Genomic DNA, 24,993 nt, shown 5'->3' on the forward strand with positions numbered 1-24,993 from the left:
ATTCATTCTAGTTGTTAACATTATGTCCCCCATGAAAACCAAGTTATCAGACAAGTCTAGTTAACACTTTAAGTTAGTTATTCCTGCCAAAGAAAAATCCTTAAAAGCAATGGGTGTTGTACTTTAAGCATTTTATAGATACTAATGTTTTCTTTTTTTTTTTTTTTTAAAGAGAGAGTGAGAGAGGAGAGAGATAGAGAGAGAGAATTTTTAATATTTATTTTTAGTTCTTGGCGGACACAACATCTTTGTTGGTATGTGGTGCTGAGGATCGAACCCGGGCCGCACACATGCCAGGCGAGCACGCTACCGCTTGAGCCACATCCCCAGCCCCCTAATGTTTTCTTTCTTTCTTTTTTTTTCTGGTACTTGGGATTGAACTCAGGGGCACTCAACCACTGATCCACATCCCCAGCCCTATTTTGTATTTTATTTAGAAACAGAGCCTGACTGAGTTGCCTAGTGCCTCACTTTTGCTGAGGCTGGCTTTGAACTTGCAATCTTCCTGCCTCAGCCTCCCATGCCACTTGGACTACAGGTGTGCACTACTGTGCCCGGTACTAACATTTTCTTGATTGGCTGGACACTTAGAAAAACATGTAAGTCAGTAATTTTATTTTAGAATTTTTAATATTCATTTTTTAGTTTTCGGCAGACACAACATCTTTGTTGGTATGTGGTGATGAGGATCGAACCCGGGCCGCACGCATACCAGGTGAGCGCGCTACCGCTTGAGCCACATTCCCAGCCCAGTCAGTAATTTTAAAGACATCTCTTATTTTTTAACCAATCTAAGTCACGTGACCTGAAAGACATTTGGATCCATTTAAAAAAAACTATGAGTGTTCTTTTATCTATATGCCAATTTTGGTGCCATATACATGATTTATAGACACAAGTACATAACATACAATACACAGGTGTGCACATATATAAATAAAAATTGACAGGAAACAAAGATTTTATAGCCCTCTGCCAGGTATTAGATTCCCACAGTTAGAAGGTAAAAGTTACAGATGTTTAATTATACAGACTGTTAGATTTAACCCTTTAGAAACTAAAAGAGAGTGTGTGTCATAGATCTTGCAGTATGACTCAGATATAAGGCAGGCCTATTGGCCATGTTAGAAGCAGAGTCTGTTATCCATGGTGGATGCTGAAATCAAAGGTTCAGGTGGTCACTTGTCCTCCATGGGGGCAGATCCACCACCACCATCACCACTATTTATTTATCCTGCTTAGTACTCTTCAAAGGAGAAGATCTCTTTCCTTTTCCAGTGTATTTGGTGTTAATTCCTGAACAACTGGCCTCTGAATAAAAATAGCAGAAAGAAAAACAGAGGGCTAGAAACTTCGGTTAGACAAAACCAGACTACTTGGTACAGAACCAAAGGTAAATTAATCAGAAAACCTTGAGTTTAGAATAAGACAAAGACTTTGGGAAAAAAAATGACACAGATGAAATTACTATATTAAAGGAGCACATGCAACATGTTTATTAGACAGAGAGCACTTTTGAATCGATTGGCATCAACTCAGATATTTAAAGAATTTAGAAGCCTGTGGGGTCTTTTTTTTAAAAAATATTTTTAGTTGTAGATGGACACAATACCTTTATTTTATTTTATTTCATTTTTAATATTTATTTTTTAATTTTTCGGTGGACACAACATCTCTGTTTTATTTTTATGAGGTGCTGAGGATCGAACCCAGAACCTCTCGTATCCTAGAAAAGTGCTGAGCCACAACCCCAGTTTGCCTGTGAAGTCTTCAGAAAAAAAAAAAATTAAAGATTTTTTTTTTTTTTTTTGTAGTTGCAGATGGACAGAATGCCTTTATTTGCTTATTTTTATGTGGTGCTGAGGATCGAACCCAGTGCCTTACACATGCCAGGCAAGTGTACTACTGCTGAGCTACAGCCCCAGGCCTTCTCTTTTTTTTTAAGTATTTTTTTTAGTTGTTGATGTACCTTTATATTTTAGTTATTTTATATGTGGTGCTGAGGATCGAACCCAGTGCCTCACACATGCTAGGCAAGCTCTCTGCCACAGATCTACAACCCCAGCCCAGAAAAAAATTTAAGAAAAAGAAAACTTGTACCTACAGGATCTTTTATTTTTTTTTTCTTTTTTAAAATGCATATCTGGAGAGTAGAGAAAGCCATTTAAGGAGGAAATTATTGAAAAAGCAGAATCCCAGAGTGCAAGAAAAGAGAAAACAGTCTTTTATGTCTCACAGTAGCCTTGACTTAAAAGTGACACTTTTTCCTTCTCTGGTCTCAAGCTGATTTGGGCACTTGTGTCTGTAGCTTACATTTTAGATGGGCATCAAACAGGCAGCTCAGGAGCAAAGACAGCTGCCATTTTGAGCATGAGAAGCCAAAAGCTTTTACATAGAGCAATTTTGACAACTTTTTCCTTTTGTAAAGTCAGTCTAGCTTTCAAATGGTTTTAAGGTTTCTGTTTTCCTTCAGAGGCCTTTTTAAAAAAATTCCTCAGCTGGTAATCAGTCCAGGCTTGGGGGCAGAAAATTATCAGGCCTTTTTTTTTTTTTTTTTAATGGCAAGGATCAAATCTAACCCAATTTTTTAAAATGTAGGCTAGTGGCACATTTTATTTTTGAGGCTGAGGCTCCCACCTCACTGGAAGATGAATGAAAAAGTATAGATCATGGGCATCTGCATCAAGAAAACTGTCTCTTTGGCTAAGGGAGTCTCCCTGATTTGGGGGCTTCTAAGGGTCAGCAGTTCTGGCCCCTCCTCCCATGTTACCTACTGGATTCAAGTGCTGCCTTACCAGTGTGGTCATGACCTATGACAAGACTCCAACATGCTAGAGACTGGTGGAGGACTGGACTTGATGGGTCTTACCAGTCCTCTCCCCTGCTGCTCCCTTGTCTCAATTATGATTAGGGTATCCCCTGTATTCTTTCCTCTTTCATGGGTGACTATGAAAAAGGTGCAAGCCTCCAGATTTACCCACCCATACCCATATGACTTATAAACCTGGGAGACCATGAAACCCTTAGATGCATTTCTTATTGCTTGTAATAAATTCTGGTCTGTCTGTGCTGAGCCTATCATTAGTTAAAAATTTTGGTCAGGGGAGGGAAACTGGGCCTCAGATTGGAGGATACTAACTTCTTGATAACTATTTAATTTAAAGGGGGAGGCATGTGTACCATTGACAGGGGATAAAAAGAAGTGGAAGTTTGGGGATTTTTCAGATTTTTCCTTAGTTGGGGCTTCTTCCATTAAGGTAGCAATCATAGCTGAACTTAATTTACTTTGTTGGCATGATTTGGGTTTTTCTCTTAGGGCAAAGAAGGCTTGCACATAGGGAACCTCAGGCCATTTTCCTTCCCTTTTTTTCAATACGGGCTAAGCTGCAGAATGGTATTTAAATATATGCTTCCCTTTGATGGTCATGATTCTCCTTCAGAGAGTTTGTATTGAGGTCATGATTGGCTGCAGAAGAAAATGAGGCACTTTTTTTTGAGCATCTGTGGGTCAAACTTGTCCCAGTTTTTCAATATGCAGGCTAGTGGTGAAGCTAGCTAGCATTACTGTTGAGATCAAAGCTCCCATCTATATAAGAGAAAACAGAACTCAGGTGTCCACACCAGAGAAAATGCCCACTCTCATAGGGACATCTCCCTAATGAGCTTCTGATGGTCAGCAATTTCACCTCTCTAACTCCCATGTCCTGCTGGATTTATTGCTGCTTTATCAGCAAAGATGCATAGGTCTTTGTTTGCCAGGAGATCCAGTATTAGTGTCCTTTAATGGAATCCCCTGCCACTATTACATTTCCAAATGCAGTGCCCAATGATAAAAAGATGGCCTGCAGTAAAATGTATTCCTCTGCTTTGTATGTCTATGTAACTAGTGAGCCTAGCCAGTAAGAATTCTCCTTCTATTAAGCAAGGTCTGAGAAGTCTGCGCAAGGCCAGAGTCATTAATGGTCCTATGAGTGTGAGGACCCAAAAGGAATGCCCCAAAGCAGCAGCATGCCTTTGCTGCCCACCGAGGGAATCCTACAACACAAGCTGATTGTAGATTCCTGGTGGGCAGCAAAGGCATGCTGCTGCTTTGGGGCATTCCTTTGGGGTCCTCACACTCATAGGACCAGTTTCATCCAAGATTCATTAAGTGAGTTACCTTCCACCACCGGGCCAAGTTAACCAGAAACAGAAAGATAGTGTCAGAAGAGAGAAAAAGAAAAATTGTACCCCTGAGGGCTTTTGGGGGTCAGACTCAGTGCATGAGACCTTCATGAAGCAGTGGGGATTTACCCTGGTCAGCTGCCTTCGGTTGTCTCAAGCCTTCCTTTGTCCCATGCACCAACTTTCTTCCACAGAAAAGAAACTGAAGCAAGTCAGGACCAACATCCTCAATACCTGGGTGAAGCGGGGTTGGCCCTGCCTATCCAGCAAGTCAGTCATCTGAGTCTTGTAAACTGGCAGCTGTCCTATTCTCCCTTATTGGCTGACAGATTACCATTTTGTTTGTTTCTGACAGTCAGGGCTGAACATTTTAATGGAGCTTAGGGCTCTTAAAAAAGCCATTGGTCCATTTTACTTACCCTTCCATAGATTCCAGATGAGCCCCTAAATATGTAGCACAGAACATGGGGTTTGGTGAGAGCAAAGTAACAGAATTTATTAGAGTAATAGAAAGAAGGCTGGGGATGTGGCTCAAGTGGTAGCGTGCTGGCCTGGCATGCGTGCGACCCGGGTTCGATTCCCAGCCCACATACAAACAAAGATGTTGCGTCCGCCGAATACTAAAAAATAAATATCAAAAATAAATAAAAAGAAAGAAAGCAGAGTTCCCAAAGAGGGAAGGGTCCCGAGAGTGGTACTAAAGAGCAGTTATTGTCTAGGGCTTTATATAGATCTATAGGCTTAAGGTAGATGACATCCTGCCCAATCAGTGTCCAGGAGCATATTCATGCAGCCTTTAGCCCAATCAAAATATCGATGGGGGGAGGAGCTGGGGTTTGGCTCAGTGGCAGAGTGCTTGTCTGGCATGTGTAAGGCACTGGGTTTGATTCTCAGCACCACATAAAAAATAAATAAATAAAATAAAGTTATTATGCTCATGTACATCTAAAACACTAAAAATAAAAATTAAAACAATATCAATTGGGCATTATCCTCCTTTGGAGAGGCATGGACCCCAGTCATGTAAGTCTTGATATAAAATTAGCCTTTTTGTTTTTTAGCAAATATCCACAGGTGCTGTTTGTGCTCTACTGCTCAGGAAGTTTCCCTCCCAGGGGCCCATCTCTCTATCCTCTCAGCCTTATCTCTTCCTCCTGATGTGATTATGCACAGCTTCTCTTAACTAAGTTCTTTGTTTATGTAAGAATATGTTTTGTTTTATTTACTTTTCTCCCTGGTGATTTAACAATGTTCAGGACATCCAGAGCCTTTGAAGGGAGCGAATTTGTCCACTAATCGCTTACAATAGGTGGCTCTTTTCCAGTCCCTGTCCATCTCACCCTAACCCTTTGGCTAAAACTTTGAATCTGTCTACACATTTTATCTTACATTTAATGATGTTTATATCTTTGGCTTACTGGTAACACATTTCAGCATCAGGAACTCCACAATAAGATGGTTTTACTTACATGATTCCAGATGTGGTGACATCTGTTGCTTTAATAAGTAGATCTGGGGCTAAAAATGTGGCTCAGTGGTAGAATGCTTGCCTAATGTTCATGAGACCCTGGGTTCCATCTCTAATACAACAAAACAAAAACAAAAACAAAAAACAAACAAAAAAACAAGTAGACCTAGTTAGAGGGAAAGACCTTGTAATTCAGAGCAATAAAATTCCCACTTAAGACAGACGTGGAAGAGAGTTTTCAGTACTATACTGTGTAAGGAAATGTTGAAACCTAAATCCTACCCATGGGATATAAACTTGGCAACATTTCAGTTTTCATTGAAAAGCTACATGAAGAAAGAACAATAAACTGATAATTTGAGGGCGAAAAAAAAATAGTTGAGTTGAGCCATTCTACACCTTGAAGAGGAATAAACTCACCAGTTTGATGGGGTCATTAGGTTGGGGGTGGAGTCATTTGTTCTTTGTAAGGAAGCATATCTTCTAGCTGGGCAGGTGGAAATGAGAAAGGGCCTAATTCTGAAGATGAGTTTAGTGTCCTGCTGAGAAAGCTTGGAGAGTCAGATCAAAGACTGGGGCTGAGCATGGACTTTTCCTGAGCCCACTCTGATACCTGTCAGGAGTCAGGACCCCCATGTGTCTCCTGAACCAAGGCCTTTGGGAGGCTTTGGTAGAAGGATATCCATAGTGGTTTTCTAAGTCTGCAGGAAGACACGATGCCATGTTACTTCATGGCAGTCACTGGGTGGGATAAAATGGACTGGTAAGGAAGACCATGGCAATTTAGAGTCAAATAAAGACTAGATAGATCTACACCACTTGGGTTATTATTATTATTATTATTATTATTTTGTGGTACTGGGGATTGAACCCAGGGCCTTGTGCATGCAAGGCAAGCACTCTACCAACTGAGCTATGTCTCCAGCCCCCACTTGGGTTATTAAATCAATTAAGTTGGGGCTGGGGTTGTGGCTTAGCAGTAGAGCGCTCGCTTCACATGTGCGCGACCCTGGGTTCGATCCTCAGCACCACATAAAAATAAATAAGTGAAATAAAGGTATTGTGTCCAACTACAACTAAAAAATAATTTAAAAAAAAATAAATTAAGTCCATCACATCTCTCCAAGGCTCATTTAACTCCATGACCAGGGTGAATCCATTTGGGACTTGTTGCAGTGTTGCCAACTGACTGGGGCTGAAGATCAGAGGGAAAGATGGAAATGAAAAGATGAAATTCACACCATCAAAACCCATGTCGGTCAAGTCCAAAATCAGTTCACAACAGAGGGGAAGGAATTTGGGTTTTGTTCTCTTTGTCTCTGAAGATAAAGGAGTGCAGATAGTAAAGGATTGGAATCTTCAATTTTATGATGAAGCAGAATGAGATGAGTTCTACCTGTTCTCAAACGCAGGAATTGAGTGGAGATAACCTGAAGTCAATGCCTGTGGGACAGAAGGAGAAAGGAAGAAAGTGAAAAAACAGCATGAAGGAAAGTACTGAAAATTTGTTGACTGAAAAACTAGCCCTCATGCTTAAAAACCAACAAGAACACACACACACACACAAAAAAAAAATCAAAGCAAAAAGTACCATAAAAACACCAAACTGATCCTGGCACTATGGCGCACACCTGTAATCCCAGCGGTTTGGGAGGCTGAGACAGGAGAATCACAAGTTCAAAGCTAACCTCAGCAACTGAGAGGTGCTAAGCAACTCAATGAGACCCTGTCTCTAAATACAAAATATGGCTGGGGATGTGGCTCAGTGGTTGAGCATCCCTGAGTTCAATTTCTGGTACCAAAAGAAGAAGAAAGAAAGAAAAAAGAAAAAGAAAAAGAAAGAAAGAAAGAAAGAAAGAAAGAAAGAAAGAAAGAAAAAGAAAGAAAGAAAGAAAGAAAGAAAGAAAGAAAGAAAGAAAGAAAGAAAGAAAGGAAGGAAGGAAGGAAGGAAGGAAGGAAGGAAGGAAGGAAGGAAGGAAGGAAGAAAGAAAGAAACCAACCACCGAGCTGGGGGCTGGGGTTGTGGCTCAGTGGTAGAGCACTTGCCTAGCATGTGTGAGGCACTGGGTTCAATTCTCAGCACTATTTATAAATAAGTGAATAAAATAAAGGTCCATCAATGTTATGTTAAAAAACAAAACAAAACAAACAAACAAACAAACAAACAAAAAAACATCAATCTGGCTGGGTGTGGTGGTACATGCCTATAATCCCAGCTAGTCAGGAGGCTGAGGCAGGAGGATCATGAGTTCAAAGCCAGCCTCAGCAACTTACTGAGGACCTAAGCAACTCATTGAGACCCTGTCTCTAAGAAAATATTTAAAAAGGGCTGGGGATATAGCTTGGTGGTTGAGTACCCCTGGGTTCAATCACTGGTACCAAACAAACAACGACAAACAAAACAAAACAGAAAAACCCACCAAGCTGTTCCCTGTTTATTTGGTTATATATCTGTCTTGGGAAGGCTTGTGAAAGCAAAAGAAGAGAGGAACACATAACTTAATTAGGAGAAGGCCACCTTGCACACAGATATTTTAGCTGTGGCCTGGTTTTGTTTCAAATAAACTGGCTCTACTGTTGAAATATGTCCTTTACTTCTGTTGCAACAGCTACATGTTGACATAGAAGCCTAAATATATTCAGGAGACTGGCAGAGAGGAGATTGCTCTGCTAAGAATCGGGAGACCTGGGGACAAGTTATATTTGCAACTTAGGTCAGACATATGCATCTCTCTTGGTCTTAATTTCTCTAACTATTAAAAGAAAAAAAATTTCCCCAATAGAATCGATAGCAATTTTTTTGAATAAATATCAATTCAGGAAAAATACAACATTTATAGACTGTTTTCCTTCTATTGAGAAACAGTAACTCCTAACATCTTTTTAATCTTTCATTCTGAAACTAGATGCAGGGCTTCTGGTTGCCCATTGTTGGACTAGACTATTGTTAGTTTTCCCTATAAATGAATTAGGCTTTTGATTTTCTGATAGAAGTAACTTTTGTTGACTGTTCCTCATATGATTTCTGGTTATTATTTTCTTAGAAATATCACCAGAAGTCTATCTGGTGGATCTTGCATTCTTGGTCTCCTGGAAAAGTCTTACCTACAAATGATACAGTCCTGTTTTATTTACACACATAAGGCTTAAAGGCATCTGTCCTAGTTCAGCAATTGCTACCAAACAAAATCAATAAATATTAATAATTCAGCAGCTAAAGTAATGGTTTTCAGAAATCAAGTCAGCAACTTTTGACAGGTTACAAACAACCAGTCAATTGACTAGGGCTGGAACTTAAAATATCCAGACATGTCCTCAAATGAAACGCCCTTGGAACACATATTGGAACAAGAAAGCCATTGCCAATGAAAGTAGGAGGAGCTCACAAATGTTTCATCATATAAAATCTGATTACTTGATTAATCTTGCTTTAAAATTCTTCCAAAGAAAAGAAGTAGACAAAGTTATGTTACAGGGAGTGATTGTAAAAAATTACCAGAGATGGAAAAACCAAAAACACTGTAAAACTTTTCCTTACTAATTCTTTGGGAAAACAGTCTAGGTGACTATAATGGATAGAGGGTTTCTTTATGGAGCAGCAAAAAAAAAAAAGTTCTAAAACTGACTCATGATGATGGTTGAATAACTATGAATGTACTAAAAACCACTGCACACTTCATTTATTTCTTTGGTCCTGGGGTTTGAACCCATGGGGTGCTTTACTACTGAGTCATATCCTCAGCCTTTTTTATTTTTTATTTTGAGACAGGACCTAATTAAACTGCTTAGGGCTTCACTAACTTGCTGAGGCTAGCTTTGAACTTGTGATCCTCCTGCCTCAGCCTCCTGAGGTGCTGGGATTATAGGCATGTGCCACCATTCCCCACTAGCCACTGCACACTTTAATAAATGTTGAGTGTTTTGTGTGCTGTGTGAATTGTACACCAATACAAATATTGTAAAAAAATTTAAAGCTTTTATAATTTTACTGGAAAAAAAAAAAAGCCCTAAGATTTTGGTCTATCTGTGGTATGACAGTTGACTGAGGTAGCCGAAGTTGTACTTTCCTTTTTTCTTTTCTTTTTTTGCAGTGCTGGGGATTGAATCCAAGGCCTTGCCCATAAACCCTCTATCACTGGATTACACTTTGTTTTTTTTTTTTTTTTTTTTGCAGTGTCAGGGATAGAACTCAGAGTCTCACACAGGGAAGGCAAACACTCTACCACTGAACCATATCCCTAATCCCTTTCCCTGTACTATCTTAATAGGTCTGTTTCCTAGGTCTATAATACAAGTGCAAGCTGGGTGTGGTGGTGCATGCCTGTAATCCTAGCAGTTTGGGAGGCTGAAGCAGGAGGATCAAGTTCAAAGCTTGCCTTAGCAACTAAGGGAGGCCTTGTCTCAAAACAAAAAATAAAAAGGGCTAGGGATGTGACTCAGTGGTTAAGCACTCCTGGGATGAATTCCTTGTCCCCAAAATAAAAAAGTTAAAATAAAAAAAATAGACACACTGTGTGTTTGTGTGTGTGTGTAATCCCCAAAGCCTATCACCTAAAAATGGATACAATGTTAGAACATTTTATCAAATTATGCTCTAACATGAACTTTAAAATTGTCATTGGTTACTTAAACCTGCTTCCAGTCTGAGCATTCCACAGATATATATATATATATATATATATATATATATACATATATATATATATTTTTTTTTTAAGTTGTAGTTGGACACAATACCTTTATTTCTATGTGGTGCTGAGGATCGAAACCAGAGCCTCATACATGATAGGTGAGAGCTGTATGGCTTAGCCACAATCCCAGCCCTCACAAGCTATTTCTAAAGCAGTCACAGGTTTATGCAGAGTAGATCAGTGATCAATATGTTCTAATAAGTTGACTATGTTACAAATTGATCATGTGTTAACACTCTGCTCAGCTCCATGTATCATAAATTCTCAATTCTCTATGTGTGTCCACTTATAGATTTTTCTGGTCCTAAAGAAAGATAACCAACCCATGTTTGTGGAGTCTCTGATCTAAACCATATTCCACAGTGTGTCTATTTTCCATTCTTATATATAGATCTCTATAAAAAATTCTTTGTGATAATTATATCTTCTCATTCTATCTTAATTCTAGAAATAGTAAGTTACTTATCATGTGACCCAGATAGTCAGAACTTTATTTTTAAACTCTTTTTAAAAAGAATCTATTTATTTTTTATTTATTTGTTTTTTATGTGGTGCTGAGAAACCCAGCACTCAAACCCAGTGCCTTACCCTGCTAGGCAAGTGGTCTGCCACTGAGCTACAACCCCAGCCCTTTAGTTTTAAACCCTTGGAAGAAAACACAGCTAAATTTGCTTTGGACACTGCTGTTGAACACTAAGTAATGATTTAACTAATAGTTGCTTTATGAAATTACCATTTTAGAATTTGTTCTAATTAGTTATACATGACAGCAGAATGCACTTTGATACATTATACATAAATGGAGTATAACTTTTCATTCTTCTTGTTGTTCATGATATAGAATCACACCATTTGTGTAGTTATATGTGCACATAGGGTATCAATGTCAAATTTATTCTACTATCCTTCCTTCCCCCAAACTCCCTCCTGTCCCTTCACTCCCTTATGCCTAATCCAAAGTAACTCTATTTTTCCCTAACTACCCCCTTTATTGTGAATTAGCGTCCTCATATCAGAGAAAACATTTGGCCTTTGGTTTTTTGAGATTGGCTTATTCCACTTAGTATGATATTCTCCACCTCTATCCATTTACCTGCAAATGCCATCATTTTTTTTCATTCTTCTTGGGGATTGAATTCAAGGCCTTTTTCATTCTTCTTTAAGTCTGGGTAATACTCCATTGTGTATATATACCACATTTTCTTTATCCATTCATCTGTTGAAGGACACTTAGGTTGGTTCCATAGTTTAGCTATTGTGAGTTGAGCTGCTATAAATATTAATGTGGCTTTGTTCTTATAGTATACTGATTTTAAGTCCTTTGGGTATAGACTGAGGAGTTGAAACATAGTATCTTCATACTTAGAAGTTCATGCTAATCTACTGGGAGGACCACTATAAGTTTTGTAATGGCTTTCAGCCAAATAAAATCAAATCCTCTCTGAGGATTGTATCTGGGGCTGAGGAGTGACTCAGTGGCAGAGCACTTGCCTAGCACATGCCAGGCCCTGGTTTCTAGCCCTAGGAAGGAAGGAAGGGAGGAAGGAAGGAAGGAAGGAAGGAAGGGAGGAAGAAAAGAAAAGAAAGGAAAGGAGGAGGAGGGGGAAGAGGAGGAGGGGAAAGAGGAGGAGAAAATGAAGGAAGAAAGGAAAGAAATTAAAAAATGGGTTATATGAATCTGGTATTTAAAGGAGATTTAAACAGCTGTGAGTCTTACTGGCATCCATGAGGAACCAGAAGAGGTGGAGGGCAGAGCATGGACTCTGGAATCAGACTGCCTGATTCTAGAATTGCCCCCACCATTCTGGACAAGATACTGAATCCCTCTGTGCCTCATAATATGAGGACAAATGATAGTAACCACCTCACAGAGATGTTGAGAATTAATTGTAGAAATAAGGCACATAAAACAGAACCTGGAACATAGTAAGTACACACTAATTCTATGACATTATGTGTTCTTAACCTCACAAACTGCCAAGGCGAGAAGTACTGTTCACTTTCTGCCAGAATCTTCTTGCAAGGAGCCCAGACTTGGTCCCTGAGAGCAATTGGAACTTCAAGGATGGGCCATGCCCCAGTTGTGGGTTGCAATTCACACAGATGGAGACTATTTCCTTTCTCCCTGGTAGTGTCTCTGTGGGCCTAGTCCCTGCCACTGAAGAACCCACATCAAATAGTAGGACTCAATCTTCCCTGAATATGCACATTCTGATGTTCTGGGGTTAAGTTAGCCAGTCTCATTCTCAGATGATCCAAGGTTATAGAGATCAGTAGAGGCCTCTGAGATAGGACTCTGCACCCAGGATGAAATAAATTGCTTAGTAGAAAAACTTGAGCATCCCTTGGTGCTATGACTTGTTTTGTTTGGACTTTGTCTATAACCCTATTTCTTGCTGATCCTGGGTTACTGGATTCTAGAGTGTTCCCAGTCTTGTTCTGCTCTATGATTTGCATGCTCCGATTGCTCAGTTTGGTAGTGTCCCTGCCTATGTGCCTTCAAGTTACAATTTAATCATATAGAGAAACTCACACTGACCTGTAGTCTGGGAACTGGGGTTAAGCCTTGACCAACATCATCTTTCTGGTTCTGAAGCCAGGCATGGAGATCAGATCTCCTGCTCCACTCCCTATTTAACCTTGCCTGACCTTTGTCTTCTACAATAATTGGGTGAAGTATGCTCTTATTCATTACCATAAATTTGGTGATCAGCAAGAAGATCTTAGGGAAGCATCCAGTTACAACATCTAGCTTATCCATTGAGTAATATGTCAGGAACTGCACGTGGGCAAACTAACCAGTGACAAGAATAGTCTGAGGAAATAATGATTTTTTTTCTTGAGATTTCTCATAACTAGGTGATTCAATGTGCATTATTTAGCCACAAACTTCCACCTGTGAGAAGGCACCTACTAGTCTGAAATCATCTCTTATATAAACCATCTTTTATATAAACCACCCCTAAATCAGCTTTCTGGGACAATGGACCTTTAGGCTGGCATCCTCTGATTAGCTAGCTAATTGTAATAAAGTTCTTTCTCTACCATGGTCTTGCCTTTCCACAAATTGGCTTCCATTATGTGACCAGCAGACTGGGCCTGTGCTCAGTAACTGTTCTGTGCCAATATTATGCCTATGCTGATGAGATCAACTCTACCTGTGTTTGCCTTAAAAGTCCCCCTATCCCTGCTGGAAGTCTTGGTCAACTCAAGACAGAGCATCTTCTTTCTCTAAAGTGAAAGCATAGGCACAGAGAAACCAAATTATTTGATTAGGAAACAAAGAAAGAACTACAAATTTAACTGGGTCAGAATTAGACCCTTTGGATCACATTGTATCCAAATTACAGTAATCATTAAGACTTTTGGGATTTTTTTTTTTTTTTTTTGCATTACTGGGGATTGAACCGAGGGTATGTCTACCACTGAGCCACATCCCCAGCCCTTTTCATTTTGAGATTCTGTCTTGCTTAATTGGCCAGGCTGGCCTTGAACTTATGATCCTCCTGCTTTAGCCTCCTGAGTAGTTGGGATTATAGGTGTAGGCCACCCCACCCATCTTTAAGAAGACTTCATTCTTAAATAAAATGTCACTTTAATAAAATACTGCACATACATATTTTTTGTTTTCAAATATGTTAAGAGCAGGATGGTTGGTGTGAATGATAACATATGGTATCCTAAATTAGTAGCAAAAACAAGGAGTCTCAAATAAATAGATTCAGGATTTTTTTGTTTGTTTTTGAGGGCACACCCTGCAAATCAGCTGAGACTGGAGAACAGACTGGAAGGATTTGACTTTTCCTCTAAGAAAGTGCTCTTGGTTGACTTGGAATGTAGAAAGGAGTCATATTTACTCTCCATGAATCAAAAGTAACATCGGAGTGACCTTTTGGAGAGAGGAATCCTGGCCCTTTCCCTGCCATTTTGCCCAAGATTTCAGAGCTTAACTTCGACATACAAAAGTGCTACCAAAGAGTCACAATTTAGGCATCTGAGGATCCAGCAGGGTAGATGGCGAGCCAGGGGGAAATTTTGGGGAAAGTAAAGCTGAGCTATTAAGGAAGAAGATGTAATGTGATCAAAGAAAACCAACTCTGCTTGAATGTTGTGGCTTTGTAGAATACCTCAGTCACTGCAGTCATTTAGAAATCCAAGTCAATACAAGTATCATGTATCTAAAGTAAAAAAATACCCAAAGCAGTTATTCCACTAATCACCTATTAAGTATACTTTGAGTTGGTCTACCATTATTGAGAGTGCCATATCTAAAAAGATTCAAACATATTTGAAGCCATTTAGACATTGATTGGCATGTAGTTTGCACAATATGTGAGATACTAAGAAATCCTCCTTGACTCATTCCCTTTCCTCTATCAAATCTATGTAATCCTTTCTCCTTTTCATGGGAGGGATGAGCACAGGTAGAAAATTCTCAGTTGGGATTTTGGCCTGGATTTGTGAGCTTCCCTACTGGAAGTCTTGCTTCTGTATCTCTGACAGAAAAACAGGTAAGTAGGTCTTCAGGGAAAAATCCAGAACTACCCAACTTCTAATGGTTGAGGCTTTCTCACATGGCCTCATTAGCTTTTCAAAAAACACCATCCACTATAATCAGGATTGAGAAAGGGGGAAGGTCACTTGAGCTAACTTTAACAACTCCAACCTCAAAATGGGCTGGGAGAAGACCTTAGTTCCTTGGTCTAGGACCTTGGCACAGTCACTGAATTTAAATACTGAAGACTCCGCCACATGCTTTACAAAGACTTCTTGTGTGATTGGCCCAGGATGCGCGTGATGCAGTAGGGGATGAGACTGACAGAGGCCAAGGGCACTGTCATACTCTTGCAGAAGGACAATACATAGAAGATCAGCTCAATTTGGGATGGGGGTTTCAGAGAGTCAAAGAGATGCAGGAGGATGAGGGAAGTCACGATGCAGCTGAGGCGGAAAGGGAGCCACTTGCTGAGACTCCCCCTGCAGCTCTCCCTATACATGCTGGAGTTGAGAGCCAGGCCCAGGCCAAAGAGGGTCCCCAGGTTCTTGAGCAGGCTGGCAAAGGGCGTAGTGTCAATATGGACCCATTCTGGCCTCTCACACCATCTCTTGGCTTTCTCCAGAGTCCACAGGAGGTCCACCCCCAGCCCCTTTAGCACCAAGTAAAATCCAATGGCGAAGCTGAACAGGAAGAAGGTAATGAGAAAATATTTCTTGAGACTGGCATTGTAGATGCTCCGGATGTGGTGGAAAGTTTCAGCAACAGCAATGCCTGAGCAGGACAAAGAATGACTGTGAGAAATGGAGAAGATTCTGGACTTTCACTAGGGGTGGATCAGGAGCAATGGGTAGCATGCCATCCATCCTGGCATTGTGGAATTAAATCACGGATTTCAGATCAGAGTGTACTCCTGGAATACTCTCATGATGGAGAACTCACTCCTACTAAAACAACCCATTTTTGGTTTTGAATGAATTTGATTGCCATATAGTTCTTCCTTGTGCTCAGCTGACATCTGTCTCCCTCTAATACCCCCTGTTGGTCTCAATTGTTTCCACAGGAATTAGTAAGTTATGAATTTAGTCCCTTTGACACATTTGAAGATTTCCCTCTCTAACCTAAACGTTCCCGGATCTTGTCTCGTCTATTCATGGTACTGGGGATTGAATGGTACCAGGGCCTTGCATATGCAAGGCAAGTGCTCAACCACTGAGCTATATTCCCAGTGCCCAGATTTTTCATGTAACATGGCTTCCAGATTCTTCCTCAGACATGGGACCGACTACTAATTGCTATGTTGCTTTTGTGATTACTATGAAACCATTATGTTCCTCCTCAATATTTTTTTAGCTACTATGTTCTGCTCTTGGGGAAAATCCTACAATTTCCTTAAGATCTTATGTTCTAATTCCATCCACAGAAATCAACCTACCTAAATTTTTTTTGCCCCTTTTTAATTAGATCTAAGAAAAATGCAGAAATACAAAACCTGAACCTGTAAGAGATCAGGTGTACATATTTATTAGGGTTTGCAAAGGAATATATTTAAATAAAGAGCTAGCCTAGGACATCGTATTTATTTGCTAAATTTGATAGAATCCCATTTCCAATTGAAGCTCAGTAGGAAATAAAGAAGGTAATGAGCTTGGAAATTTCAAGCTAATTAAATTGGGTGGGTTAACTTGATGTATTACACCTTTTCTGGAACATACTTGTGTAGATGTGGGAATACTATAGAAATTAATTATTTCAAATAGTCACCCTGCATTTTCTTCCTTTCTTCCCCTCCACCTACCCACAAACTGGAGATTAAACTTGGGGATGCTCTATCACTGATCTATGCCCCCAACCCTTTATATATATATATTTGTACTGGGGATTGAATTCAGGGGCTCTCGACCACTGAGCCACATCCCCAGCCCTATTTTGTATTTTATTTAGAGACAGAGTCTCACTGAGTTGCTTAGTGCCTCACCATTGCTGAGGCTGGCTTTGACCTCTCAACCCTCCTGTCTCAGTCTCCTCTCAGCTGGGATTACAGGCATACTCCACCACTCCAAGCTAGTCACTCTTGACTTTCAAACTACTGAAATATTAACAGAACTTCTCAGAACATAGCTGCAATGCTGAGATTTTGAACTGATTAGGGAATTAAGGATGGAGTGGGTAGAAGGGAAGGAGGAAGTTGGAGCAGCTGATACCTGATAAGACTCCAGCAACAACCTGGTGGGGGAAATGAGCAGCAAGGTAGATTCGAGACAGACAGACATTCAGTTGCACAGCCCAGAATCCCAACCACAAAATGACGTTCAAGCACCTGCAATGGAAGAGGGAGCCATAACAGAACCCAGAAGTGGATACTGCAGTAAAGAAAACAATCCCAGGGGAAATGGTGGAGCCTAGCAAATTCCATCAGTGGAATTTTTGTAAGTTGCAGCCCCTTCTCAAAGGCACAAAGATGTCTGTAGTAAGAGATGAAACTGCTTGAATGAATTTGAACCACCCAATTGTATTTGTTTCATAACTAAGGATTTGTACAGTTTGACTGTTTTATGTCTGTTTTAACCCTGATGGGACAACTCTATGGTTGGTACAGAAATGGATTTTTAATTAATCCCTGCTCCTAAGTCATTACTTGATTTTTTTGGGTGCTGGTGATCAAACCCCGGGCCTTGCACTTACTATACCCCTGAGTTATATTTCAGCTCCACTGATCTTTTTTTTTTTGGAGGGGGCGGGGCAGATGGATTAAGGGATTGAACCCAAGGGCACTTAACCACTGAACCACATCTCCAGCCCTTTTATTTATTGATTGATTGATTTTGAGACAGGGTCTCACTAAATTGCTTAAGGTGATCCTCCTGCCTCAGCCTCTTGAGCTGCTGGGATTACAGGCATGTGCCACCATGCCCGACTCCACAACCTGATCTTTAGAAGCCCCTCATGTTAGGCTTTGTACGCTTGTCTGTAAAGCAAAGGTTGCACTAGTGGGTTCCTTCCATTCCTAACATTCTGTGACTCTGGTGTTCACCCTTAGCATAAGTGCCACAACTTTTATCAGTGCCAATGCATAGTGTGAGAATGGGTTTTGGGGAATGTGAGGAAAAATAAATGGTGTCTCAGACACAGAGAGAGCCACTTCCTGCTTTCCACCATTCCGCCTGGATGGTGAGTTCTTACCGAAATCTGTATGTTGGCTTTTCCTTTCCACGAAAGATAGAGAGGGTAGATGTGACCATCACATAGTATACACCGGCTGTACCCATGGCATGGCCAGAAGGACTTCCTAAAGGGCAGGAAAGAGACAAATATACTATAGATGAAAAGATCTCCATCTGAGAGACTGCCAGAGAGCATCATCTACCCAATCATCTGAATATTATTTCCTATCCATCCTTCCATTCATCTACCCTTCTATCCATTCATTCAACCATCCATTCATTTATCTATAACTTGTTCATTTAACAATATCTGTTGAGCTCCTACTATGTGCCTAGCATCGTGCAAGACTCTCCAGAGAAGGTCCCTTTTTGTTGTTGCTGAGGGCCATTGCCAAGTAGGAATGACGCATCGAAATTTCCTTGTCAGCGTACCCCATGTTGCTTAGAGGAAGGACTCGTGGAAATGGACTTGCGTTGGACATTCGCTGTGACATTGCATGTATGTTTGAGAAAGGTGACCCTGCTCAAGGACCAGGGTGGATCCAGGTTTAGGGTGTATCCTGCAGGTTTTAGGAAGTATCCCGCTCCTTGGGTTTAGGGCATTCCCGGTTTAGGACAATCTGGGTTTAGGGCAGTTCAAGGTTTAAGGTTATTCCTGCTGGAAATAGGGCATATCCTGCTGCCTGAGTTCCCATTGAGTTCTCGTGGAATTCAGAAAGTTTTTGGGATTAAAAGCCTGGTGGAGTACGTGAATTTGGGGCAGAACTTGGATTTCCCCAGAACGTGTTTGTACAGGGCTGGTGTGAGTTCGGGAATAAAGAATTGCTGTTTGAATCTACAAGGCGTGAGTGGCTCATGATCTTGTGCCCAGCCAGACTGCGGCATGTTGTTATGTATGTTATGTACATCTGGAGATTACCCAAGATCAGCACACCAGATGTGCAACTACACACTGATCTGCCTGCCGCTTCTCTTCTACCTGTTCCTTGTTCACTCTGCTCTGGCCACACCTTGCCTCATTGTTGACCTTTAATAGGCCAAGTGTGCTCCCACATGAGAACCTTTGCCTTGTTATCTCTCCCCTTTGGCTAGACAGCTCTTCCCCTAGAACTTTCCTGCTCAATTCTTTTTTTTTTTTTTTTAAAGAGAGAGAGAGAGAGAGAATTTTTTAACATTTATTTTTTAGTTCTCGGCGGACACAACATCTTTGTTTGTATGTGGTGCTGAGGATCGAACCCGGGCCGCACGCATGCCAGGCGAGCACGCTACCGCTTGAGCCACATCCCCAGTCCCTGCTCAATTCTAATGCATCCTTCAAGTCTTGTCTCAGATCTCTCCTTTCAATGAGTCCTACTCTGGTCACTCTATTTAATGCTATAATCAGTTCCTATTCGTTATTCTTCTACTCTGAGGGATAAAAGGCCCTGAGATATGCCATCCAGATCCCCTTCTGGACTAAAGAGCTTATTTCCCAGCTGTGAAAAGTAGGTTGCCAATGGCCCTCAGCTCTCAGCTTTCTATAGGCATTGTCCTGAGCTGAAGAGTCACCTTGATCGACTCCCTCCTTAGGGGCAGCCTGCCAATAACTGGCCTCTATCAAATCATAAAGTCATGGCCCCCTTAACCCACTCAGGGCAACACTGAAGAGCTACCCTAGTTTCAGAGCTCCGTGTGGGGTTCGTTGAGACTGAATCTCTGGAATTCTCCATCTGCCAGGTTGGCCTGTCCCTTCCCCTCCATAACAGTTGCTCCATAGAGTCCCTAAACTCCTGCTTGCTTGTCTCCACCTGAGTCAGTTTTCCAGGGAATCTCACGGGTTAAGCCATCTATTCTTTTTTTTTCATGTAAATTATCATCTTCTAATATCTTATATACTTTAATTATTTATTCTGATTTTTGTATGATGTACCCCCCATTCAAATTTCAGCTTCATAAGGGCAGGGATCTTTGTGTCTATTTTGTTCACTGACAAAGGTGTCCCTGGCACCTAGAACAGTGTCTGGAACATGGTAGTGCTCAATAAATCACAGCTGAATATGAGTGAATATACTCTAAAGTGAATTCATGGTCTGTGAGAGCAAATAACCAGTATGGGGCCAAGGAAAGGGTCTTTGAGGGGAGGGATGAGGTTGGATATTCCTACTACAAACAAACAAAAAAAATAAAACCTATCATTTGATTTAAGAATTCATGTCTGGGGCTGGAGTAGAGTGTAGCTTAGTGGCAGAGTGCTCTCCTAAATTGTGCAAAGTCTGGGGTTCAATTCTTAGCATTGAAAAAAAAAATTATGTCTGTAACCAGCAAAATGCAGGCAAGCAGATTGTGAGGTTGGATGATCAGCTCATGGGAATATGTTCACTGGTCCAGGCTGTTGGGCAAGACAGGGAGGGACTCGGAGTTCTACCACTTTGCCCTCTTTGGACTAAGGGGCCTGGCACAGTTACTCTCACAAGCCCTTTTCCCATGGGGGTGCCTGTACTTCTCTTGGACTAGTAACTCAGGTCCTGGAAACATCATACAGATTTCTTTTTCTTTTTCTTTCTTTCTTTCTTTTTTTTTTTTGTAGATGGACACAATACCTTTATTTCATTTTTTTATGTGGTGCTAAAGATTGAACCCAGTGCCCCTACCATTGAGCTACAATCCCACCCCCCATCACACAGATTTCTAAAGTGACAATATCATGTTATTCAGGAAGGCGTTCCTGAAGTGAATGAAAATGAAGTTGTACCTAATTAGAAGACTGTGACAAAAGTGTGAAGTAATAGCTCTCCCTATGAACCTTTAAGTTCAGCTTCATCCACAAGAGAGGCCGATAGGTATCTATGATCTTTGCTGAACAAGATTTACCCCCTTGCTGTCTCTACGGTGTCTGGGACTCTCACCTGGTCCAGTCTCACAGGTGACAGGGAACTGCTTGATCAGTGGTACAGAGCTGTTGCTGTAGTAGTCGGTGTCCAGGACCCACCAGTACGGGCGCTGTCCAAAGAGAATCCTGTGGAAAAGCAGAGCCAGCATCTGGAGTTACTCAGTGGATGCTTTTAACCAAAGTCTGCACTTTCTTTTTTCTTTTTCTTTTTTTGAGACAAGGGCATCAGTTACATGGGGCCTTGCTAAGTTATTGAGGCAGTCTTGAAATTTTGATCCTCCTGCCTCAGTCTCCCAAGTAGTTGGGATTATGGGATTGTGCCCAGTTCAAAGTCCACACTTTCAAGAAGAGAAAGGGGTTTGAGGACATTAGTGAGTTGCCTCCAGAAAGGGGACCAGGGAAGAGGCCCAAAGGGGGAGAGTTTTTATGATGCATCCTTTAGATAGCTTGAAATTTGAGTCACTTTAATATATTATCTATCCAAACATAAATAAATCCAGAGGTTGAGGCTGGTGGCATGCTTATAGTCCCAGTACATAGGAGGCAGAAACATGGCAGAGAGCCTGAGCAATACAGCAAGACTGCTTTTTTTTTTTTTTTTTTTTTTAAGAGAGAGTGAGAGAGGGGGACAGAGAGAGAGAGAGAGTTTTAACATTTATTTATTTTTTCTTAGTTCTCGGCGGACACAACATCTTTGTTGGTATGTGGTGCTGCTGAGGATCGAACCCGGGCAGCACGCATGCTAGGCGAGCGCGCTACCGCTTGAGCCACATCCCAGCCCAAGACTGCTTCTTAATAAAACAAATGAGTAAGTAAGTAAGTAAATAACACAAGATCTGAAAACCCATTAATTGCAATTAATTAATGTGAACATTATTTCTCTTTCTTTTTTTTTCAAACACGCAGAAGAATTTGTCTTGGAAGAATGCATACAGAACTATGATTTACAACTTGCACTTGAATCTCTACTACAGAGTTCCTCTTTTTATTCAGGCCTCTGGGAGTATTGCATTTCCTTTGACATCTGAGAACACGCCCCAGCCTCAAGGAAAGCCTCCCATGAGACTCAAGACCTGGCCTCCATTCCCATCAGAATTGGTCTCTGTAAGGTTGCTCTGTATCCTCTCTGGTTTGAAACAGAATATCTCAGACAAAACACTTCCCCTTTAAAAATACCACGTAAGGTTTTCACTGTGGAAACAAAAGTCAAAGGTCCTCAGGATGCCTCCTTTTTCCAGGGATAGTAGAATAGTGATTTCTTACTGAAATTAGGAATCATTACTCTTACCTCTACCAACAGGGGAAGAATCCATGGGGTTTCATGAGGTCAGGTATTGGGATAAACATTAGTCTTTTAATTTTTAGGGTCATGCTGCTGAATTAGGGAAGTTACAGACAACATTTAGTAGCTTTCCAATATAACTTTCAAGAATCTCATTAATATGCTTGGGCACTAGAATCCAATAATTTTTTTTTTCTCTAAAGGACTTTAATTGAAGAGGCCAAAGAATATCAGAGCTGGAGTAGATCTTAAGATTATCACTAGATGCTGCAGATGTAGCTCACTGGTAAATTCTGGAAAATGTTAAAATTGGGGCTTCCCCTGACCCCTGAGAGTCAGTTTATCAGCTTTGGATAATACACAGTTTTTAAGAACATTGCCTGCTTTGATCTTCAATCCTGGCTCTGACATTTACTAACCATGTTTGTCTATCCAGTTAACTCAGCACCTCAGTATTTTCTTCTGTGACATAGTAGTAACTATCACACAGAACAGCACATGGCCTAGCACACACTAAATGTTTGATAAATGTTAACTATGTGCATTATCATTAAGATTCTAGTGCTAGGTGCTGGGGTTGTGGCTCAATGGTAGAGCACTTGCATAGCATGTGTAAGACACTAGGTTTGATCCTCAGCACCATATAAAATAAATAAATAAAATAAAGGTATTGTGTCCATCTACAACTAAAAAAAAATATTTAAAAAAAGATTCTGGGGCTGGGGTTGTAGCTCAGTGGTAGAGCACTTTCCTAGCATGTGTGAAGCACTGGGTTCAATTCTCAGCATCACATACAAATAAAATAATATAAAGATCCATCAACAACTAAAAAATGTTTTTAAAAAGATTCTGGAGCTAATATAAGTTAATAGATTACAAAATAGAAACTCAGAGAATTGATGGAACTTGCTAAGGACATATAGCTGGTAGGTGGCAGAACAAGGGTTGGAACTCAGTTCTCTGGATTACTTTTCACTACTCCATACAAAAAGTTTCTGAATCATTTCTTTCCTTTTTCTATACATCATCTGTCTTCTTTCCAACATCTATCTTATGTTATCTATTCTGATTTGAAGTAACAAAACTGTGCTTCTTTGCTTTTTAAAGTCTATAACTAAATTTTCACTAAATTCAACTGTCCATCAACCCCTTCAATTCCCATGAAATAGGTTTTCCAGAATTTCCAACTCCCTGGCAAGATTTTCTCTGTTTTCTTTCTCTGTGTAGATAATCCCAAGTCAAGAGGGGAGAAGCGTGTGGCTTCCTGAGTAGCATGGGGACTGCAACTCTGATGGAGAAATTTCCAGAGAGAATGCCAGCCTCTTTCCTTGCCCATCTCTCCTCATGGTCCTTACCACTTAAAGACGAGGTTGAGCCAGTCTCCAATCACAGCAACCCAGAGGAGTTTGATGCCCACGCTTTCTCGAAGATGGAACCAGATGGGGAAAAGGACATAGAAGGCATTCCTGAGGTCAGCGATCACAGACACTAAGATGAACCAGTCCTGGGAGTCTTGGTAATTCACCTGGAGGTAGCGAGTTGACTGGATCCCAAAGTCATGGAGAGCATTCATTCCTTCCTCCATCCTCATTCCCCTGGCACCTTAGGAAGTTGTCAGCAGAGCCTGTGCAGTTGGTTCAGGCTTGGTGGTGATTGCTCTGCTATCAGTCTGCGCTTTGCCCCAGTTTTATATGCCCCATATCCAGTCTGCAGCCAACCCAGCCCTGATCTTTGGACTTGAAAACCACTTTTGTCTAAAATCTATTGATCAAAGGTGCATCACCAGTAAGTTGATACAAACATGTTCAGGGTGATTTACGTAAAATAGCAAAACAAGCACACAAAAACAGCTTGATCGGTCATTGGCAAGGCCAATTATTAACCTGGGCATGCTGCTTGACGGTGCAAGGTGCTGCCCTCCTGGTTCCTGAAACTAGGCCAGAGACTCAGGACAGAGTCTAACTCCACTATGGTTCTTGCAAAGGAGTCTGATTTTTTAGAAAAAAAAGTAAGTACAATGTGCAACTGTACTTATTTGGGGACAAAGAAAAGTTTCGAAGTATCTCATAGGACCAGAAAATAATCATCAAAAATTAAAAAAAAAAATTTTTTAGTTGTAGATGGATACCATTCCTTCCTTCCTTCCTTCCTTCCTTCCTTCCTTCCTTCCTTCCTTCCTTCCTTTCTCTCTCTCTCTCTTTCATTCATTCATTCATTCATTCTTTCTTTCTTTCTTTCTTTTTCTTTCTTTCTTTATGTGGTGCTGAGGATTGAACCGAATGCCTCACACGTGCTAGGCAAGTGCTCTACCACTGAGCCCCAGCCCCAGCCCTCATTTTTTTCATGTAGTGATTAATTTATTGAATGAACTTAAAGTGAAGACCTTTGGAGTTTAAACATACAAGTTTTTTTTATTTGTTCATTTTAGTGATACATGACAGTAGAATGCATTTTGACATACCATGCATATATATAGTATAACTTCCACTTCTTGTGGTTTTATATGATGTGAAGTTACACTAGTCATGTATTCATATATGAACATAGGAAAGTTATGTCCCATTCATTCTACTTTTCCATTCTCAACCCTCTCCCTTCCCTCATTCCCCCTGTTCAATCCAGTGAACCTCTACACACATACACACACACACACACACATACACATTGTGAGTCAGCATCCACATATCAGAGAGAACATTTGGCTTTTGTTTTTTTGAGATTGGCTTATTACACTTAGCATGATAGTCTCTAGTTCCATCCATTTACAGGCAAATGCCATAATATCATTCTTCTCTATGGCTGAGTAATGTTCCCTTGTGATTATGTACCACATTTTATTTATCCATTCCTCTGTTGAAGG

The 24,993-nt window shown here is 40.7% G+C and overlaps 1 protein-coding gene and 1 long non-coding RNA gene across 3 annotated transcripts; both read right to left on the reverse strand.

Annotated features, from left to right (window-relative positions):
• Positions 1 to 611: 611 nt before the first annotated feature.
• Positions 612 to 7,022, reverse strand: LOC144372548 (uncharacterized). 2 transcript variants are annotated; one of them, XR_013432526.1, is made up of 2 exons: positions 5,634 to 7,022; positions 612 to 1,311 (listed from the first exon to the last, which is right to left on the reverse strand). It is a non-coding gene; the product is annotated as an uncharacterized LOC144372548 (long non-coding RNA). The 2 variants fall into 2 exon arrangements; XR_013432525.1 differs by lacking the exon at positions 612 to 1,311 and adding an exon at positions 4,635 to 4,784.
• A 6,876-nt stretch (positions 7,023 to 13,898) lies between these two features.
• Positions 13,899 to 23,855, reverse strand: LOC101974357 (glucose-6-phosphatase catalytic subunit 1). The gene is made up of 5 exons (XM_005321905.4): positions 23,489 to 23,855; positions 20,868 to 20,977; positions 18,002 to 18,107; positions 17,023 to 17,138; positions 13,899 to 15,592 (listed from the first exon to the last, which is right to left on the reverse strand). Exons 1-5 carry the CDS (start codon positions 23,722 to 23,724, stop codon positions 15,081 to 15,083), a joined length of 1,080 nt encoding a protein of 359 aa, XP_005321962.1. The 5' UTR covers positions 23,725 to 23,855; the 3' UTR covers positions 13,899 to 15,080.
• Between the last annotated feature and the right edge of the window lie 1,138 nt (positions 23,856 to 24,993).

Source organism: Ictidomys tridecemlineatus, unplaced genomic scaffold (assembly GCF_052094955.1).
Source record: "Ictidomys tridecemlineatus isolate mIctTri1 unplaced genomic scaffold, mIctTri1.hap1 Scaffold_1260, whole genome shotgun sequence".
Lineage (NCBI taxonomy): Eukaryota > Metazoa > Chordata > Mammalia > Rodentia > Sciuridae > Ictidomys > Ictidomys tridecemlineatus.